At 43.6% G+C, this 18,401-nt stretch overlaps 1 protein-coding gene and 1 long non-coding RNA gene across 2 annotated transcripts in view; one reads left to right on the plus strand and one right to left on the minus strand.

Moving 5' to 3' along the window:
* Window positions 1-1,725: 1,725 nt before the first annotated feature.
* On the minus strand, window positions 1,726-8,446 carry LOC133259402 (uncharacterized). Its single transcript, XR_009740383.1, has 3 exons — window positions 8,369-8,446; window positions 6,898-7,087; window positions 1,726-6,159 (listed from the first exon to the last, which is right to left on the minus strand). It is a non-coding gene; the product is annotated as an uncharacterized LOC133259402 (long non-coding RNA).
* DPP4 (dipeptidyl peptidase 4) overlaps window positions 7,453-18,401 on the plus strand; it is an 84,906-nt gene continuing 73,957 nt past the window's right edge. The window contains exons 1-2 of the mRNA XM_061436868.1: window positions 7,453-7,903; window positions 8,424-8,511. Coding sequence (XP_061292852.1) covers window positions 7,898-7,903; window positions 8,424-8,511 — 94 coding nt within the window. The 5' untranslated portion in view covers window positions 7,453-7,897. The remainder of the gene's footprint in view (window positions 7,904-8,423; window positions 8,512-18,401) is intronic.

Consider the following 18,401-nt stretch of genomic DNA (forward strand, 5'->3'; position numbering starts at 1 on the left):
AGGAAAACATTTCACACTACACATGGGAAATAGTTTTTAGAGACTTGTATATAAACAAATACAAATCAACATGATTTAAATTCTTTTATGACAAGCTCCACACAGAGAAGCACCTGCCCAATTAATTTTGCAACATTCAAGTTTATGATTCTCATCCCATCTCTAGTTCTTCCATTTCTCAGCTATCCAGCCTATGCTGTTGCCTGTTTTTTATATCTAAAGTTAAGTCTGATTGTGTTCCTTCACCTGGCAAAAACTCTAAGTGGCTCCCTAGTACATACTGAATACTGAATTTAAGACTAAAGCATATGTCCAGGATCAACCTTTATACCTTATATCCTGATGAAACCAAACTAATAGATAGTCCCTAAAGATCTCCAGGTTTCTCACTCAGCCTTTGTATACAGTTATTCCTTTGGCTTGAAATTTCTTCTTTCCATACATCTAAATCCATAGGATTATCCACCTAGCTAACTATCATCTCTGTATCTCTAGGTGGAAATTAATTTGGTTGTAAATAGCACACTCGCTTGGTGGCTCAGTGTTAAAGAATACGCCTGCTAGTGCAGGAGGTCCAGGTTCAATCCCTGGGTCAGGAAGATCCCCTGGACCCAGGGACGGGGGAGCCTGGTGGGCTGCCATCTATGGGGTCGCACAGAGACGGACACGACTGAAATGACTTAGCAGTAGCAGCAGCATAAAGGACATGCTAGAAAAGTCATTCCCACACAGGTGGACAGAGTTCTCTAATTAGGTGGAGGTCAAGGAGGGCACTGGGAAAAAGAAGAAATACCTTTGTACTTCCTTTACTTCTCTTGCAGAGCAGAGGGACAGGAGTAAGATCTGTTCAGCTCCCTCACCACTCTCAGCCCTGTCATTCTCGCTCTCTCCTTTCTTGCCACACATGAGATCCCATTTTTTCCTCACTTCCAGTTGCAGCCACCAAGAACACAGAGAAAGACCCAATGTTATATTTTGCTCATTTAATTTTTCATTTATTCCACCAACACTGATTGACTACTCTGTTCCAGGCATTTAACGAGGCACTAGAGAGAGAAGGATGGAAGAGAAAGATAAAAGAATAAATGCGATCCAAAAGTCTACAAATAATAAATGCTGGAGAGGGTGTGGAGAAAAGGGAACCCTCTTACACTGTTGGTGGGAATGCAAACTAGTACAGCCACTATGGAGAACAGTGTGGAGGTTCCTTAAAAAACTGGAAATAGAACTGCCTTATGATCCAGCAATCCCACTGCTGGGCATACACACTGAGGAAACCAGAAGGGAAAGAGATACGTGTACCCCAATGTTCATCGCAGCACTGTTTATAATAGCCAGGACATGGAAGCAACCTAGATGTCCATCAGCAGATGAATGGATAAGAAAGCAGTGGTACATATACACAATGGAGTATTACTCAGCCATTAAAAAGAATACATTTGAATCAGTTCTAATGAGGTGGATGAAACTGGAGCCTATTACACAGAGTGAAGTAAGCCAGAAGGAAAAACATAAATACAGTATACTAACACATATATATGGAATTTAGAAAGATGAACAATAACCCAGTGTACGAGACAGCAAAAGAGACACTGATGTATAGAACAGTCTTATGGACTCTGTGGGAGAGGGAGAGGGTGGGAAGATTTGGGAGAATGGCATTGAAACATGTAAAATATCATGTGGGAAACGAGTTGCCAGTCCAGGTTCGATGCACGATACTGGATGCTTGGGGCTGGTGCACTGGGACGACCCAGAGGGATGGTATGGGGAGGGAGGAGGGAGGAGGGTTCAGGATGGGGAACACATGTATACCTGTGGCGGATTCATTTTGATATTTGGCAAAACTAATACAATTATGTAAAGTTTAAAAATAAAACAAAATTAGAAAAAAAAAAAAAAACTAAGGCACACTTAAGGCTCAAAAAAAAAAAAAAATCACTTTTGAACTACAAAAAAAAAAAAAGAATAAATGCAACATCTCCAATCTTTATTAGGAGACAATTTAACAAATAATATGTAGTGTTGGGCTGTTTATTTGGTTATTTTTCATTTAGACCCTCCTGTCCATCCTTCACCCTTATCTTCCCTGCCCATTGCCCCAGGAAAATGACGCCTGCAGATAACATCCTCTATTATCCAGGTTCCTTTGTCCTCTGCCTTTAGTTGGGACATACAAGCAGGAAAGACTAGAAGAAAGAGACCAGAGTATTTATTCCGTCTGTTTTTTATCTGCTTTGTGCTGCAATCTGACATTGGCTGCATCCTTCCAGGGCAATAACTCACAGGGACCCTACTTCAAAGACTCCGTTTCTTTAAAGAAGCTATTACTATAAACATCTCCAGGGATAACATGGTAATCAAAACGTGTAACCTCCAATGGTGGTGTTTCATTTATCATGGGGTACTTAAGAACGAAGTTCATGGGTAACATTCTAAGTTATGGTTTGATTTCACCACTTAGAAAAATTCTAAATCTGAGTCAAAAATCTCACTTTAGTTGCCATAATAGAAATTCATGTCTTTTCATTGTTTCCAGATTCAAGTCAGTTCGTAGACCCAAAACGCCCTGTTTGAAACAGAGACCAGAGCCTGCAATGCTCCTACAGTACATCCTTAAATCTTCTTCCCAGTCTCCTTCAGAAAGACATGGGATTTACAGCTATGTTTGAGAATGCTCAGTGAGAAGGGATATGACCAGACCTCCCAGGAGTTATTAAATCCTGGCTCTAGGAGTTAAAACATCCATTGCTATGGAGTTAAAACATCAGCCGTGTCCAGGGTACATTAATTTTTCTATTAATGCTGTAACAAATTATTATAACCTAGTGGCTTAAAACAACACAAATGTATTGTCTTATACTTCTGGAGCTCAGAAGTCTGAAATAGGTCCTACTGGGTTACAGTTGGAGAAGGCAATGGCACCTGACTCCAGTACTCTTGCCTGGAGAATCCCATGGGCGGAGGAGCCTGGTAGGCTGCAGTCCATGGGGTCGCTAAGAGTCAGACACAACGGAGCGACTTCACTTTCACTTTTCACTTTCATGCATTGGAGAAGGAAATGGCAACCCACTCCAGTGTTCTTGCCTGGAGAATCCTAGGGACAGAGGAGCCTGGTGGGAGGCCGTCTATGGGGTCGCACAGAGTCGGACAGGACTGAAGCGACTTAGCAGCAGCAGCAGGGTTACAGTCAAGGTGTCATCAGAGCTGCATATCCTCTAGAGGTTCTAGAGGAGAATTCATTTCCTTATCTTTTCTGGCTTTAAGAGGCTGTTTGCATTTCTTGACTCATTTCTCCCCTCACCCACAGAGATGGTGCAGGTTCCCTACCCTATACTCAGTTAACTTCCTGCTCAGCCCAGACAAAAGATGGATTATGGAACCATGTCCATTGTACCAGCATGGTAACTTCACTGGACCAGACAATACAATCCTAGTATCTGTGGCTATTAACTTGAAGAGTACTTTTTTTTCCTTCAGGGCCATCTCAAATTGCCATCACCTGGAAGAGTGAGCAGTATAATTTTACCATCTTACTTTCAGGGAAATGTCAACTATCATGTTGTTTAATCACTAAGTTATGTCCATCTCTTTTACAAACCCATGAACTGTAACCTTCCCAGCTCCTCTGTTCATGGGATCTTCCAGGCAAGAATACTGGAGGGGGTTGCCATTTCTTTCTCCAGGGATAGAACTGCATTGTCTCCTGTGTCTCCTGCATTGACAAATGGATTCTTCACTGCTGAGTCACCAGGGAAGCCCCAACTCTCTTCTCTATCATAATATAGCCTCCTGTGATCTTGATCATCTTGAAATCCCATAGAACATCACATGGGTCCATTACATTGGTGACAAGCTAATTGGACCTTGGGAACAGTAAGTAGCAAGTTCCTTATATATTTCAGCAAGACAAATATGACCACAGAATAGAGGATAAGTCCCATGAAAATGTTTGCAAGGATTCAAGGGACTTAGTAGTCTAGAACATGTTATGATATCCCCCCTAAAATGATGGGTAAGCCACTACACCCTGTGTGCCCACCAAAAAGAGTAACAGTATTTGCCAGAACTCTCTGGATTTTGGAGACACCATATACCACAACCAGCTGTGCTTCTCCAACCTATTTGCTCGGTAGTACCTATGGCTATCTGTTTTGAATGGAACCTAGAACAAGAGAGGGCTCCCTAGGTCTAGGCTATAGTGCAAGCTGCCCTGATCCTTGGATCTTAATGACCCAAAAGATAATAGTTATTACAAGTGTCTGTGGCAGGCAAAGCTTCTGGCAAGCCCCAATAGGAAAATCACAGATAATCTGCCTAGGATTTTTAGAAAAAAGTCATGCCCTTCACCTAAATATTAGTTATCTTTTGATGTATATTAAGGTTTCCCAGATGGTGCTAGTGGTAAAGAACCTGCCTGCCAATGCAGAAGACACAAGTCTGCAGTTTGATCCCTGGGTGGGGAAGGTATCCTAGAGAAGAAAATGGCAACCCATTCCAGTATTCTTGCTTGGAGAATCCCATGGACACGGAGCTTGGCCGACTGCAGTCCATGGTGTCATAAAGAGTTGGACACGACTGAAGCAACTTAGCCTGCATACACAAAGGTAACACCCAAACTCTGGGGCTCATTTTAGATGTGGGCTACAACAGTCAATGACTATTCACTATATGAAAATCAGTTCCTCTCTTTCTACAGGGCCCTGGTAGACACTGAAAACATGATCGTAGAACAGCTGGTATATTAGTGTGTGGGGCCCATTTAATACACATATAGGATGGCTTAACAGCATTTCATTGCCTGACAGTTCTGAGGCTGGGGTTGTTGTTGTTCAGTTGCTCAGTTGTATCTGACTCTTTGCGACCCCATGGAGGGCAGCAGGTCAGGCTTCCCTGTCTTTCACTATCTCCTGAAGTTGGCTCAAATGCCCGTCCACTGAGACAGTGATGCTATCCATTTGAAGGCTGAAAGACTGAAATCAAGGGATCAGCAGGGTTGGCTCCTTCTGAGACCTGAGGGAAAGGATCTGTTCTAAATCTGCCTCCTAGACTTGTAGATCATAGTCTTCTTTGTGAGTCTCTTCATACCATCTTCTCTCTATGTGTATCTGTCTCTGTTTTCAAATTTTCTCTTTTTATAAGGACACCACTCATAGTATATTAGGTCCCACCCTAATGACTTCTTTTTGACCTGATGACTTCTACAAAAGACCTTGTCTCCAAATAAGGTAACTTTCTGAAAAGTTACTGGGGATTGGGATTTCAGCATATCTTTTTTGGAGGTGACACAATTCAACCCATAACTATACAACCTGAACTTCAATAACAAACTGGTTGTTACCTGGCCCACCAAATGACAAAGCTGAGTATGTTCAGCCACGTCCCATGATTAAGTGAAAATGGTATCTATAGATCCAGTAGATGAGCACAAGTGATTCAGATGGCATAAGAAAATTACATAAGCAATGAGCTTGGACTCCATGGTGCTTCTCCCTCTGCTTGGTGTTTTTCCCTAAACACACACCTATAACTGCATAGCAGTTCCTCATAAACAGGCAACAGAGAAGGGAAGAGTCTGCCTTATGCAAAGTAAGCTGGCACCAGTCACGAATGATGGCTGCTACATTATAGCCCCTCTCGGGGATGCTCTGAAATAGAGTAGAAAGAGAAATCTTCCTAACAGCGAGAACTTGGAGTAGTACATCTGTTTTCCATTGTGCATGAAAAGAGAGATGGCCTAATATAAGATTTACACTGACTTACACGTGGTGGCTAATGTGTTGGCCAGTTGGTGTCTTAGAGACTTGGGAAGAGCAAGATGGAAAGACTAGCGACAAAGAGGTCAGGTGGGAGAAATTTAGGAACGAATCTCTTGAAGTTGACCGAGTGTGGAGATATTTGTGTTTTGTGGAATACTTTCCAGAGAACAAGATGATCTGCCCATGGATGTCAGCCAGCTTCCCTGGAGCTTGCTGAAAGGATAGTGTCATGGTCGGGGTATGGAGGTTAAGCATGTGGGCCGTTGTACAGACTTCCCTTCTCCATTGCTGAGTACACGAACCGATGAGAGCTGAGGCCAGCACTGAGCCATTCCCTGGAGTCCTTTCCAGCTCCAGTTCACAGGCTGCAACCACACTATTGATTCACCTTTCCCAGCAGCTGGAAGAGGGAGGAGGAGATGGATCTGAGAAATACTTGTAAAGGCAGAACTGAGAGGAAATGATGGCCATGTGAAAGTAGCAGGAGAATGGAGAAGAAAAACTGAGACGACTCAAGTCTTTCGTTTTTGTAACTGATGAGTGAGGACACTTTTAATGTAATTGGCGAATGGGGGTACTTTTAACGAAGACAGAAATCATCAGAGGAAGGTGAGGTGAGACTGATGGAAGGGATAAAGAGTTCAGTTTGGGCCTCTGAAGGTGGGTGTGGGTAAGTGGATGTGTCATAAGCAACTAGCAGTCAGAGGGGAAAATGATTCCTGAGTTCAGAAGTGCCATTCAGACTGGAGATAAAGGATGGAAACTGAAATTTATTCATAATCATATATTAATGCCCCACAGGACTTTGCATTTCGAACTTTTTACCTCTAACTTTGGAAGAGAGACTTTGTTTTGCAGCTGAGTGAACAAGTTGAAGAGGCCTTTTAGAGAGCAGGAGTGCTTATCCACAAGAGGAAGTAAGTAGAGGGACCCTAATGCAAAGGTTCTGTTGTGTATTTCAGACTGAAAGTGCCAAGTGCACAAACCTCATCTATCTTGTCTCACTTCTCTATCTCTGAAATCTAGATGAGAGTCTGATGCTTTGTATCCATACAAGTATTTGCGGGATGGGTGAAATAAATGGGAGGATATGGGGATGAATGAGTAAAGGAAAAGGGGAATGAATGAAGGAACCTACCAGGCATCCTGGGGACCTGGAGGAAGAAGCCACACCTGCTCTTTTAATTTTTTTTTCCAAATGTTCTTTGGAAGACTGAAAGATAAAAGGCCGTATGGAGCGGCAGTTAAGAACATGTACTCTGAATTCAGGCTCCACGACTTCCTAGCTGCCTTTACTTGGACAGCTGACTTAACCTTCTTCTTCCTCCCTGTAAAATAAACACAAAAATGCTTAGAGTAGCTCCTGGGAAAAAGTAAGTTGCACATAAGTGTTAGAGTTATTATTTCTGGCATCATGATGAGAAGGTAAGCCTGAAAGACAAACCAGAAACCCCCTGCGGAGAATGAATCCGGACACTTAGCCTCTAAGTGCCATCCACAAGCGAACAATCGCTTTTTCTCTCTCTGCCTTCCAGGAGCTATAAATACCCTAGAAATCCCCACCATACCATTCACTGGCAAAGGACAGAGATCTGGGTTTTAGTTTCAGCTGCCAGCAATGAACTCTCTCAGTCTGCAGAGCCCTATACCCTCTCTGGGCTAAGTGCCCTCACTTGCCCACTCGAGGTTGCGGGAATTGAGCGCAGAGGTCCCTTTCAGTGAGGGCGGGCCATGCTCTCCCGCCGACCTGCAGCCTCCGTGTTCCACGTCGGATGCCTGCCGGGCGCCCGCTCGCCGCAGCTCGGGCTGTCACACCCCTCCAGCGCGTTCCCGGGACCTCGCACCCTGCGCGTCCGGCGGCCACCCAGTGCCCCGCGCGCCCATAGGAAGGTGCCTCTCGGGCGCCCCCCGGCCCGGACGCTAGTTCTCCGGGCCGGCGCGCCTTCTCCCGCAGCCTGCCTGCAGCCCTTTATACCCTGCCAACCCGGCGCTCACTAATGTTTAACTCGGGGCTGAAACTTGGAAGCGCCTTGTGACTACGTGCCCGGAGCTCCGGAGCTGCACGCGCGTCCGGGCGGCTCGCCAGACTTCTGACTGCGCTCCGGCTCCGAAACTTCAGTTTCGAAGAGACGCAGACCATGAAGGTGAGTGATTAAAGGGCCCCCCCCACCCCGCCAAGAGCCCCAGGGGTGAGTTGTAGATGCCTCTTCACTAAAGTCTCGCCAGATTACCCCCCACCCAAAGCTCGCAGATCGAAACCAGGGGCTCTCATTAGGCGGAAGCTCCAGAGCCACCCTCTGACAGGTGAAGGGACGCCCCAAGGCTCCTGGCTCGCTCTCGAACCCGCGGGGCTAAGAACCCAGGAACCGAGCCTTGGAGGACCTGGAGAGCCACGGGCAAAACGCGCGCCAGAACCCTTACTTGGCTTCTGAGGTGCGTTTAAACGCAAACATTAAATTGCCCGGAGGCCAGAAGTTCAAGGGAAAGCTCTCTTGCAACCTCCGACTCGCGAGCTCCAAACCCTCCCAGCCCCCTGTGCCCCTCTCCCAGTGCGTGCGCGACGGCAAACTCCGCTGCCTTCTGGGCAGCCGGGGCCCCGACCCTCTTACCCAGACTGGGGCCAGATGGCTGGCTCTAACTGGACCTGACCTGCCCGGCTTGCAGACACCATGGAAGGTGCTCCTGGGATTGCTGGCGATCGCTGCGCTCGTCACCGTCATCACTGTGCCCGTGGTTCTGCTGACCAAAGGCAGTAAGTTTAAAACATTTGAAAAAGATAAGACGGTTGGAGACCGGGATCAGGTTCTATTTTAACATTCCAAGGAGACCTAGGAATTTTGCTGGGGACTGGGTGGGACCAGTGTGCCAGGTCGTGGAGCTCAGGCTTCGCTGGCGTGATGGCTGCTTCTAGCGTAGCCGCTAGATTCGCTTCGTTGGTCTCCTGTGTTTAGGCTGCGAGAGACCTGCACCTGCCACGTTTTACATATGGCAAAAACATACTTCCTGAAAATAAGGGGAAATTTTGAGATCTCTTTTTATCAAATTTAAATTTAGTACCTTTTTAATCTCCGTTTTTTTTTTTTTTCCTTAAAAAGAACTTTCATGATTGTGATCTTCAAAGGAAAAGAGACAGTGTTTAAAGATCCCAACAAGCTGTAAGGATGCCATGAAGGGAGGGGAAAAATTAAGAAAAAAACCCCAAATACAGTTTTGAGAAAAGAAAGTCCATAGGGAACCCAGGTGGTTTTCCATAAAGCTGATGGAAAATATCACTGTGTCCATGGTGAAATTCAGGTGGTTTTCCATAGAGCTGATGGAAACTATCACCATGTCCATGGCGATATTCAGAGGAGGTGGGATCAGTTGTCTTTAGTGGAGTCTTTCATTTAAATCCACCTTGGTTTCTTTTAGCTGGCTTCACTGTTTCAGTTTAGTCCTAGTTTTTAATATAAAACATCCATATAATGAAATGCACAGTATTGGATGCAAACAAGTGAGAAAAACTAGTTTGGGTCTCCTCTGGCCCTGCTGCTGCCTCTGCTGCTAAGTCGCTTCTGTCGTGTCCAACTGTGTGCAACCCCATAGACGGCAGCCCACCAGGCTCCCCCGTCCCTGGGATTCTCCAGGCAAGAACACTGTAGTGGGTTGCCGTTTCCTTTCCCTCTGGCCCTACTTCCTTTTAAATAGTTCTTTCATTTAAATATTCACATTCTAGTCAGCTAACTGAAGTGCCTTCTCTGATGGTCTAGTCAACCAGGAAATGTGTAGACAGTGCTTATATACTGGGAGGTCTTATCTAAATTTCAAAGTGACAGTTCAGAATTAGTTTGTAGAACCATCAAAAACCATGTTTGGCCAGCAATTTCAGGGCCAGGGCAAAGGTGCCAAAGGTTAAATAACTGAGTCTGTTGACCTATTGATAATAACTTTTAGTAACTTAAAAAACCCATGGCTACCACCATTTTAGGCTATTAAATGGTGGGCATCTGTCCACTTTCTCAACTCTTTGTTACAAGCTGTTAAAATATAACTGCTTTCATAAAGTGGTACTTTGTATATTTAAACAACCACACACACACAAAGCCTTCCTGTGGGGAAAGGATGGGTCACCCATACAATCAGTAAATATTCACATGACCTACATTATGTTCCAGGAACTGTGCAGGTCGCTGCAAATCCAAAGATTAAATTTTATAAATATAAAGACGTCCAACTTCAGGAAGTTTACAAGCTAGTGGGAAGCAGATATGCAAACAAATCAAAGTAACCTGGATAGTCTGTTCATCTCTAACATATTGTGAGGCACCCAGGCCTCCTTGGCAGAATGGATGAAACTATAATTATCAGAACTTCCCTTCAAGAAAGTTGAAAGGAACAGCAAACTTTGATAATAAGTCACTTGAGATGGCAGTGGAATGAGTTAGGGGCCTGAGTCATGCAGCTGACTTCTGTGGGGTTTGTTTAAGTTAACTACAGAGATTTTGTTTTGCTGGAAGGAGTATACAGACTGGGGAGGGACTGTCTCACCATTTCCCTTAAACCATACCTAGTCTCTTCTCCAGATGAAATTTGAACAAAGATTTCAAAGACATTCTCTTGAAGGGGACTTCCAGAGAGGTTCACGTGTCTCCACCTAACTTTTATTATGATGCAGTGAGGAAGTTTAGAGAGGCTTGAGCAAACTTCTCAGAGTGTTAGGAAGATCGCTTCTGGGAAAGATGTCTCACAAGAGGTTTCTTTTGTGGGGAGGCCTGAAGGGTTAATATCAATTCCTGGAGGTAAGTTTTCAAGAAAATTTAGAATGACTTGTGAGTCATCTTAGAGACACAATATCACCTCCTCTATCTGGGATCCTACGAGGACTCTTAGCAAGAAAGAAGAGTGAGCGGCAGGACTTTAACCTGTGAATGATGGAAAATTTTAGTGTGCCTGCAATGTGGAGCAGGACAGTGGGAAGGTGGACGGACATGGGACAAGGCTGGAGGGGAAGAAAAGGAAGTGACCAGGAGATTGATGATGCAGAGTAGAATTTGGAGGCTATAGGGATACTCAGAAATGTGTATGATTAGACTTTGATAATTGGAAACATAGGGAGGAAGGGGATAGGGTGGCTGAGAACTCCTCTTAAACTACTGGTGGAGATGTGGTTTCATTGTGTGCTTTATTTACACTTAGACAATCAAATTACTTTTCTCTTGTATTTCTTAATTGGCATGTATGTATATTTGAGGAGAAAAAGGAAATTATCTTGTTTCAACTCCTCCATTATCATAAGGAACAAAGATAAAAGCTCAGCTTTTTTGCCAAGCCACCAATACCATTTCTGAACCACAATAAGGGATAACCTTTTTACAAAGGATCCAGACACGTCACCCAAGAAGCATCCCTCGATATTGTCCATCAAGGTTTTAAAGTCAAAACCAGAAAGGAAGAGAAGAAGTGAGATGGGAGAAAGGAAATATAAATGAAAAGGAAAGGAAGTGGGGGGAAAAAAAGAAAGAAGGAAAGAGGAAAGGAAGAAAGATTTTGATAGAACAACAAAATAAAGTTTTGGATTACGTGGAAAGCAAAGTATTAAAAAGCCAAGAGAAAAAGGAAGAAGAAATGAGCAAACTCAAGTTCATCCCCCAGAGAGGTTGGTTTAAAAGGTTAAGTGTTTCCATATGAAGAGCTGACTTAGGCAGAACTCTGGACACACTTGGAGCAGAGAGAGAGATGGAGACAGAGAAAGACGAAGGTGTGAGCTTAATACTGTTCACAGTACTTTTTTAGAATAAAAGCTTCTTGAGGTCAGGAATTATGCATTTCACCAGGTAATATCAAAAGTTTACCTCCTTCTGTATATATACTAACAGATTGAATTTTGTTTTTAATTCCTCAAATATCCTAAGAGAGAAGGATATTGCATATTTAGACATCGTTTTTCAGAGAATCAGCAATAAAATGTATAAAAATAATTTACTCATAGTGGAATTGAAATCTTCATGGCTTAGAGGCAATAAAACTTTCTCACTCAGTATTTGCAATCCCTTTAATTCCCTCTTTATGATATATTATAGGCTGAGTTTTTAAAATAGTTGTCAAATTGTTTTGAGTTTTGTTATTTGTCAGATAGTTTTCTTACTGGGTTTTGTTATGGGATAGAGACATATCGGTTCTTCTTGTATTCTTTCCACTGCTGTAGCAGTAAATTTCCTCAGTATCTTCTTTCAGTGCATAGGAAATTTGACTGCTCTGCCATCCACCAGTAATAAAAGAAAACCCAAATGTGAAGGAGGAGACAGGAATAATCAGAGAAAAAAAAAGATAACATCTATGAAGTTTGCCTGAGGAAGTCCAGGATCTATTCCAGATTTTAAAGCACAGAAGCAAGTCTGAATGAAAGCTTTGTATATTTCAGAGGACGAATTCTAAACAAAGAGCCCTGTAAAAGCTCTAGCTGACTCCAAGCTCACTCAGTTGTCAAGCTTTGTAGAGTGTTCCTGAGGTCAGTGAGTTGGCCTTTTTCAGGCCAGCTACTTTGGCTTTTGGTTCCCTAGCTATAGGATGCGCCTTAAATTTCTCTATCTTAGACATCTTGCCTCTCGTCTTAAAAGAGGTCAGAAAAAGGGAAAGCTATTTGCCTAACCGATGGTCAGAGAAAAGTGACATCAAGAGACTGACTAGAGCTAGATCAGTGTGCTTGAAATTTTAAGACTTAAACTGCTGAACCTAGGAAATGTGACAGTAAGTACATGCAGGACCACCTTCCTTGTGGAAGAGAAGGTGCAAAGATGTAATAACCAACACAGATTCACTCTGTGCCAGGTACTGGGCAGGGGTGTTCAATACACCTCTCATTTGATCCTTACAACAACCCTTTGACAGAGGTTATTATTTCCAGTTTTACAGAAGATTTAGAGAAATCTTGAGAGGGCACTTTAGTTATTTATTACTGCATAATGAATTGTCTCTAAACTTAAAACAAATATTTGTTATCTCACAGTCTCTGTGGGTCAGGAATTTGTCAGAGGCTTAGCTGGGTGATTCTGGCTCAAGGTCTCTCATGCGGTTACAGTCAACACATCATCTGAAGGCTTAACTGGGGCTGGGTAATCCACATCCAAGCTCTCTTATATGGCTGTTACCCAGAGGCCTCAGTTCCCTGCCAAACAATGGGCCTTTCCAAGCAGCTGTCTCCCCTTAGAATGAAGGATCTAAGAGAACAACCAAGTAGGGAACCTCAGAGTCTTTTTGACCTAGCCTCAGATGTTCTGTGCCACCACTTCTGCTGTGGTCTATTGGTCATACACACCAACCCTGACACAAAGTGAGAGGGCATTGCACAGGCTGTGAATATTGGGGTGGGGCTCAGTGGGGCCATCTTGGAGGCGGGCTACCAAAGAGATTAAGGAACTCGCTCAAAGTTCCACAGAGCTGGGATTCATGCTCAGACACCACGCTTCTACAGTTGGTACTTTGTGATTAAGTATAAAATTAATGTGGCCATATTAGCATTAATGTGACCGCTTCGTCTCTATATGACTGTATTTCATTTCATGACTGCTCATCCCTGAATGCTAAGTGTTCTGGGGGAAAGTAATTGCCGCTGCTGCCTCTGTTCCTACACAAAGCTGTAGAGAAGCAATGGCTCCCAGTCCAGAACTGCATGCCACTCTTTTTTTTTTTTGACTGTGCTGACTGTACTCCCTTGTGGCCCTTGGTCTCTTCATTGTGGTACACAGTCTTCTCTAGTTGAAGCAAGCAGGCTTAGTTGCCCTGCAGCACGTGGGAATCTTAGTTCCTGGACCAGGGATTGAACAGGCATCTCCTGAACTGCACAGCAGATTCTTTATCACCAGAGAATTCTTTGTCACCTCTCTTCTGACTGGTCTTATAGGTGTTTTCAGTGGCGATAGTTGGTCCAGGTTTAGTCCTTGGACTGGATTACACATGCTTCTAATGCATGTTATATCATTTCATTTGATCCTCACAAAACAATCCAGGTCAGAGAAGGTATTCATTTCCTGACTTGGTACACGGAATAAAACTGAGGCATAGAAGTTTAGTGCTTTGGGAGGAAGTACTAATACTTGGGAATTCAGATCCTGTGACTTCTAACCTTCCCTAAGTCTGCTGATTTCCATGTATGCTCAGTCACTTCAACCGTGTCCCATTCTTGGCGACCCCATGGACTGTGGCCCGCAAGGCTTCTCTGTCCATGGGGTTTCCCAGGCAAGAATACTGGAGTGGGTTGCCATTTCCTCCTCCAGAAGATCTTTTTGAGCCAGGGGTCAAACCCCTGTCTCCTGTGTCTCCTGCTTTGGCAGGCAATTCTTTACCACTGAGCCAGCTGGGAAGCCACTGATTTCCATGAATACTGTTTTAAAGAATTACTTTGGTGGCAACTTTTGTAACTTAATGACTTATCATCGCTTTATGGCTTTCATTACTGTAAACCAATTATCTTGTAAATATTTTTACCTTTAGTCTTCAGAGGTCCCTTGTGACCTCCCAAAGAGGGTGTGTCTCTCAATCTGAGAGCAAACTGAAACTACAAAATCAGCACTTCTGAGTTAGCTGTTTTATTTTTGCCAAGTACTATACTTGCGGTTGTGTACTGCACTTCAAAGTCACAACTTCCTAGGAAATCTTTTCAAACTTAATGATAAACCATTTGCTTTAGCTAACTGTCTGCATTAATAAGCACAAGCGATCAAGAACACAGAGGGACACAGGAAGGAGTTTCTCTGTTTCAAGCATGAATGTGGCCTGATCTTGTTTGTATTTCTAAAATGTCTTTGACTCTGGCCTAGATCATGGTGCAGGGTAGGGAGTGATTTATCCCGGTGAGAGATGATGATTACTTGGACAGGATGGTATCAGTGGAAGAAGACATAAGGATGACTCCCTGAACAATTGACTGGCTGTTCCAGGCCCAATGGAGAACTTTCTTTTGCCCTCATGGTTCTATGCTTGCCACAAGAGCTAATCTGCCGTGGTTCCCCTAACTCTCTCATCATACTTGGATACATTTCCACTTTCCAAGACAGGGCTCTGAGGGCCTTCTACATTACTCACCCAGCCTGTCAACATAAGGTCATTCTTTAATCCAGCAAATATTTATTGAGTATTTTCTACATCAGGCACTTTGTTGATCACTGGGGATATAAAAATAATAGACATGGCCCTTGCCCTCAAATAATTCACAATATTAAAAGAAGCATAAACATTAACTATAATAAAAAGCCCTAAGCGGCCTTCTAGTAAATGATCAAAGTGCTGTGGAAGGTCTACAGAGAACATGATAAATGCTGCCCAGGAAAGTTCATATGGAAACCAACCAGGCATAAAGAGTTAATAATTACTGAGCCTGGATATAATCCTTCCAACCTTGGGGCCATGAGAGTAAACTGGCTCCCAGGATTGCAGTTCACCTGTGTGTTTAGCTCTCAAAAACGTAAAACCCCTCCCCCCATCCTAATTCTGTATGAAAGTTGTGTCAGATAGAATACTTTTGGCTGCAAGTAACAAAATATCTGGCCCAAAGTTATTTAAATTCTGCTGCTGCTGCTGCGTCGCTTCAGTCATGTCCAACTAACTCTGTGCGACCCCATAGACGGCAGCCCACCAGGCTCCCCCATCCCTGGGATTCTCCAGGCAAGAACACTGGAGTGGGTTGCCATTTCCTTCTCCAATGCATGAAAGTGAAAAGTGAAAGTGAAGTCGCTCAGTCGTGTCCGACTCTTAGCGACCCCATGGAATGCAGCCCACCAGGCTCCTCCGTCCATGGGATTTTCCAGGCAAGAGTACTAGAGTGGGGTGCCATTGCCTTCTCCGATTTAAACTATAGAGTCTTACTATTTCATTATTACTTCACAGGTGGTGCAGGTGGTAAAGAATCTGTCTGCCAATGCAAGAGACAAAAGAGATGCAGGTTCAATCCCTAGGTTGGGAAGATCCCCTGCAGAAGAGCATGGCAATCTCCTCCAGTACTCTTGTCTGGAGAAGCCTTATGGACAGAGGAGCCTGGTGAGCTAGAGTCCATGGGGTCACAAAGAGTCAGACATCACTGAGTGACTGAACACAGACATTGCCTTATTGCTACTGTCTTCTGTAACTGGAGGTGCAGAAGGAGGACAGTTCTAGAGTTGCAGTGGTCCTCCCAACCTCTTCAAGAGCTTGAGGTCGCTTTCAGCTCTGCTGTTCTCATATTGCTGACTTTCATTCTCAAGCTTGTCCTCTCAGGTTGAGCTGCAGCAACACATCATTTGCTCACACAGCCATTTCACAAGGCAGAGAGATTGCTGTTCCTCATTCACAATCTCTGTATCAAGGAGGAAAACTATTTCCAGAAGTCCCCTGGCCCAAGGCAGACTTTCCCGCATGTCTCCTTGGCCAGATTTGTGTCACTTGTCTATTCTAAACTGATCTCTGGCAAGGGAAATGGATTGACATGCTTGGACTAGATAAATCAAGACTCATCTTTTAGCACCAGGAAGAAGCTCTTTCCTTAGCCCTTGGAAGGGGAAAGGGAATTACTTGAGTTGAACTGGAGATTCTAAAAGAAAGAAAGGGGAGGTCTATGTGGGCATATCAGATATTCTATGATTTCTCATTTTTAATTACATTGGAAAATTTTAATTTGCTAACAAAAGAAAATAGATGTCAAGCTAGCTCTGATCTCTAAAGAATCTGATCACATAACTCTCTCCTTCTCTTCTCTCTTTTTTTTCCTAACCAAATGAATTTATTGTAAAACAGGGTGTTTTGATGCTGCCTTTTTTTGGTCCTGAAGGAATTTTGAGCCCAGCACTTGCTTTCTCTTGGCATCCAAAATGATTAAGAATATGAAAGAATTGAGTTTGTAACATTTAAGATACAAATCAGAAAATGGAGTGGATCAGAAATATCTGAGGGCAATTACTCCCAAGTTTCTCATAAAAAGCACAGATAAACTGTTCTATTTTATCCAGTTCATAAAGGGTATTTTTGTTGTTGTTTTAGTCACTCAGTCATGTCTGACTCTTCTGCAACCCCATGGACTGTAGCCCACCAGGTTCCTCTGTCCATGGAATTTCCAGGCAAGAATACTGGAGTAGGTTGCCATTTCCTTCTCCAGGGGATCCTCCTGATCCAGGAACCCAAGTCTCCTACATTGGCAGGTGGATTTTTTTACCAATGAGCCACCTGGGAAAAACAACAAAAGGCATTATTTACCTACTATTTGCTCCTGTATCTCCACACTCCCATTAAAATGTAAGCTTCATGAGGGCAGGAATTCTTCGTGTTTTGTCCACTCCAGTCTCTAGTGCTCAGAACCTTGAGGACATTGGACACGTTCCTACTGCTGCTGTAACAGGTTACCGTGCATTGAGGGGCTTATGGCAACAACAGCAAAAATATTCTTTTCACAGTTATGAAGCCCCGAGGTCCAAAATCAAGGTGTCATCAGGGCTGTACTCTCTCTGAAGGTTCTGGGGAAGGAGACCTTCCTTGCCTCTTCCGGTTGCTGATGGTTACCAGCCATCCTTGATGCTCCTTGACTTGTAGCTCTATGACTCCGATTTTCCCTTTCATTGTTACATGGCCTTCTTCCCTCTCTTTCTGCATGATCCTCTTCATTTTCCAAGTCAGCAAAAGCCTGTCTTATAAGGACACCAGTCAGTATGACCAGGCCAGCGTGACTTCATTTTTTATATTTTTATTTTAGATTGGAGTATCGCTGATTAACAATGTTGATGGTTTCAGGTGCACAGCAAAGCGACTCAGCCATCCGTCTGTGTGTATGCACTCCCCCCCAGGCTCCTCTCCCACCCAGGCTGCCATGTAACTTTGAGCACAGTTCCCTGTGCTCTACAGTAGGCAGTATGACATCATTCAACTTAACTAATTACATCTACTAAACTCCTATTTCCAAATAAAGTCAACTTTCTGAGGTTTTCGTGGACATAAAGATTTTGGGGGGTCTACTCAACGCAGTGGTGCTGGTGGTGGTAAGTCTATTCAGTCATGTCTGACTCTGTGCATCCCTGTGAACCATAGCCTACCAGCCTCTTCTGTTGCTGTGCCCACTTCCAGGTGATCTTCCCTACCCAGGGATTGAACCCACATCTCTTATGTCTCCTGCACTGGGAGGTGGGTTCTTTACCACTAGCACCACCAGGAAAGCCCACTCAGCCCAGTACAGCTTGATAAACATTTGGTGAGATAAAGAAATTATCTTAGAGCTCATGTAAAAACATATTTTTGATGAACATTTTTAAATGTTACTTTAATTCTTATTAAAATTCTTTCATAAATATGGGGCCAAGTCATCCACCACTAGATCATGCTTACCTATTCATACAATACAGTGCTAGCAGCTTTTCAATAAAATAAATTCAGCCTTTCAGCTTACTTACAGTCTACTTAAGATGTGACTGTTCAGATTAAATTTTTAACTAACCATAGAAAATTACTTGATTAACTGGCAAACAATTTGGTATAGGTAATAAACACCAAAGAAGATGACGGGGTAGCAAAGTGTGATGGATGGAGCAAAGGGTAATTCCAGAGCATGAAGAGGGACCGTGAAAAACTGAAGACCACAGATGTGGATTGTTTATTTCAGAAATTTGCTAAGTTCAAGAGAAGAAATAAGGAAATGGCTACAGGATGCAG

This window comes from Bos javanicus, chromosome 2 (assembly GCF_032452875.1).
Source record: "Bos javanicus breed banteng chromosome 2, ARS-OSU_banteng_1.0, whole genome shotgun sequence".
NCBI classification, from domain to species: Eukaryota; Metazoa; Chordata; class Mammalia; order Artiodactyla; family Bovidae; genus Bos; species Bos javanicus.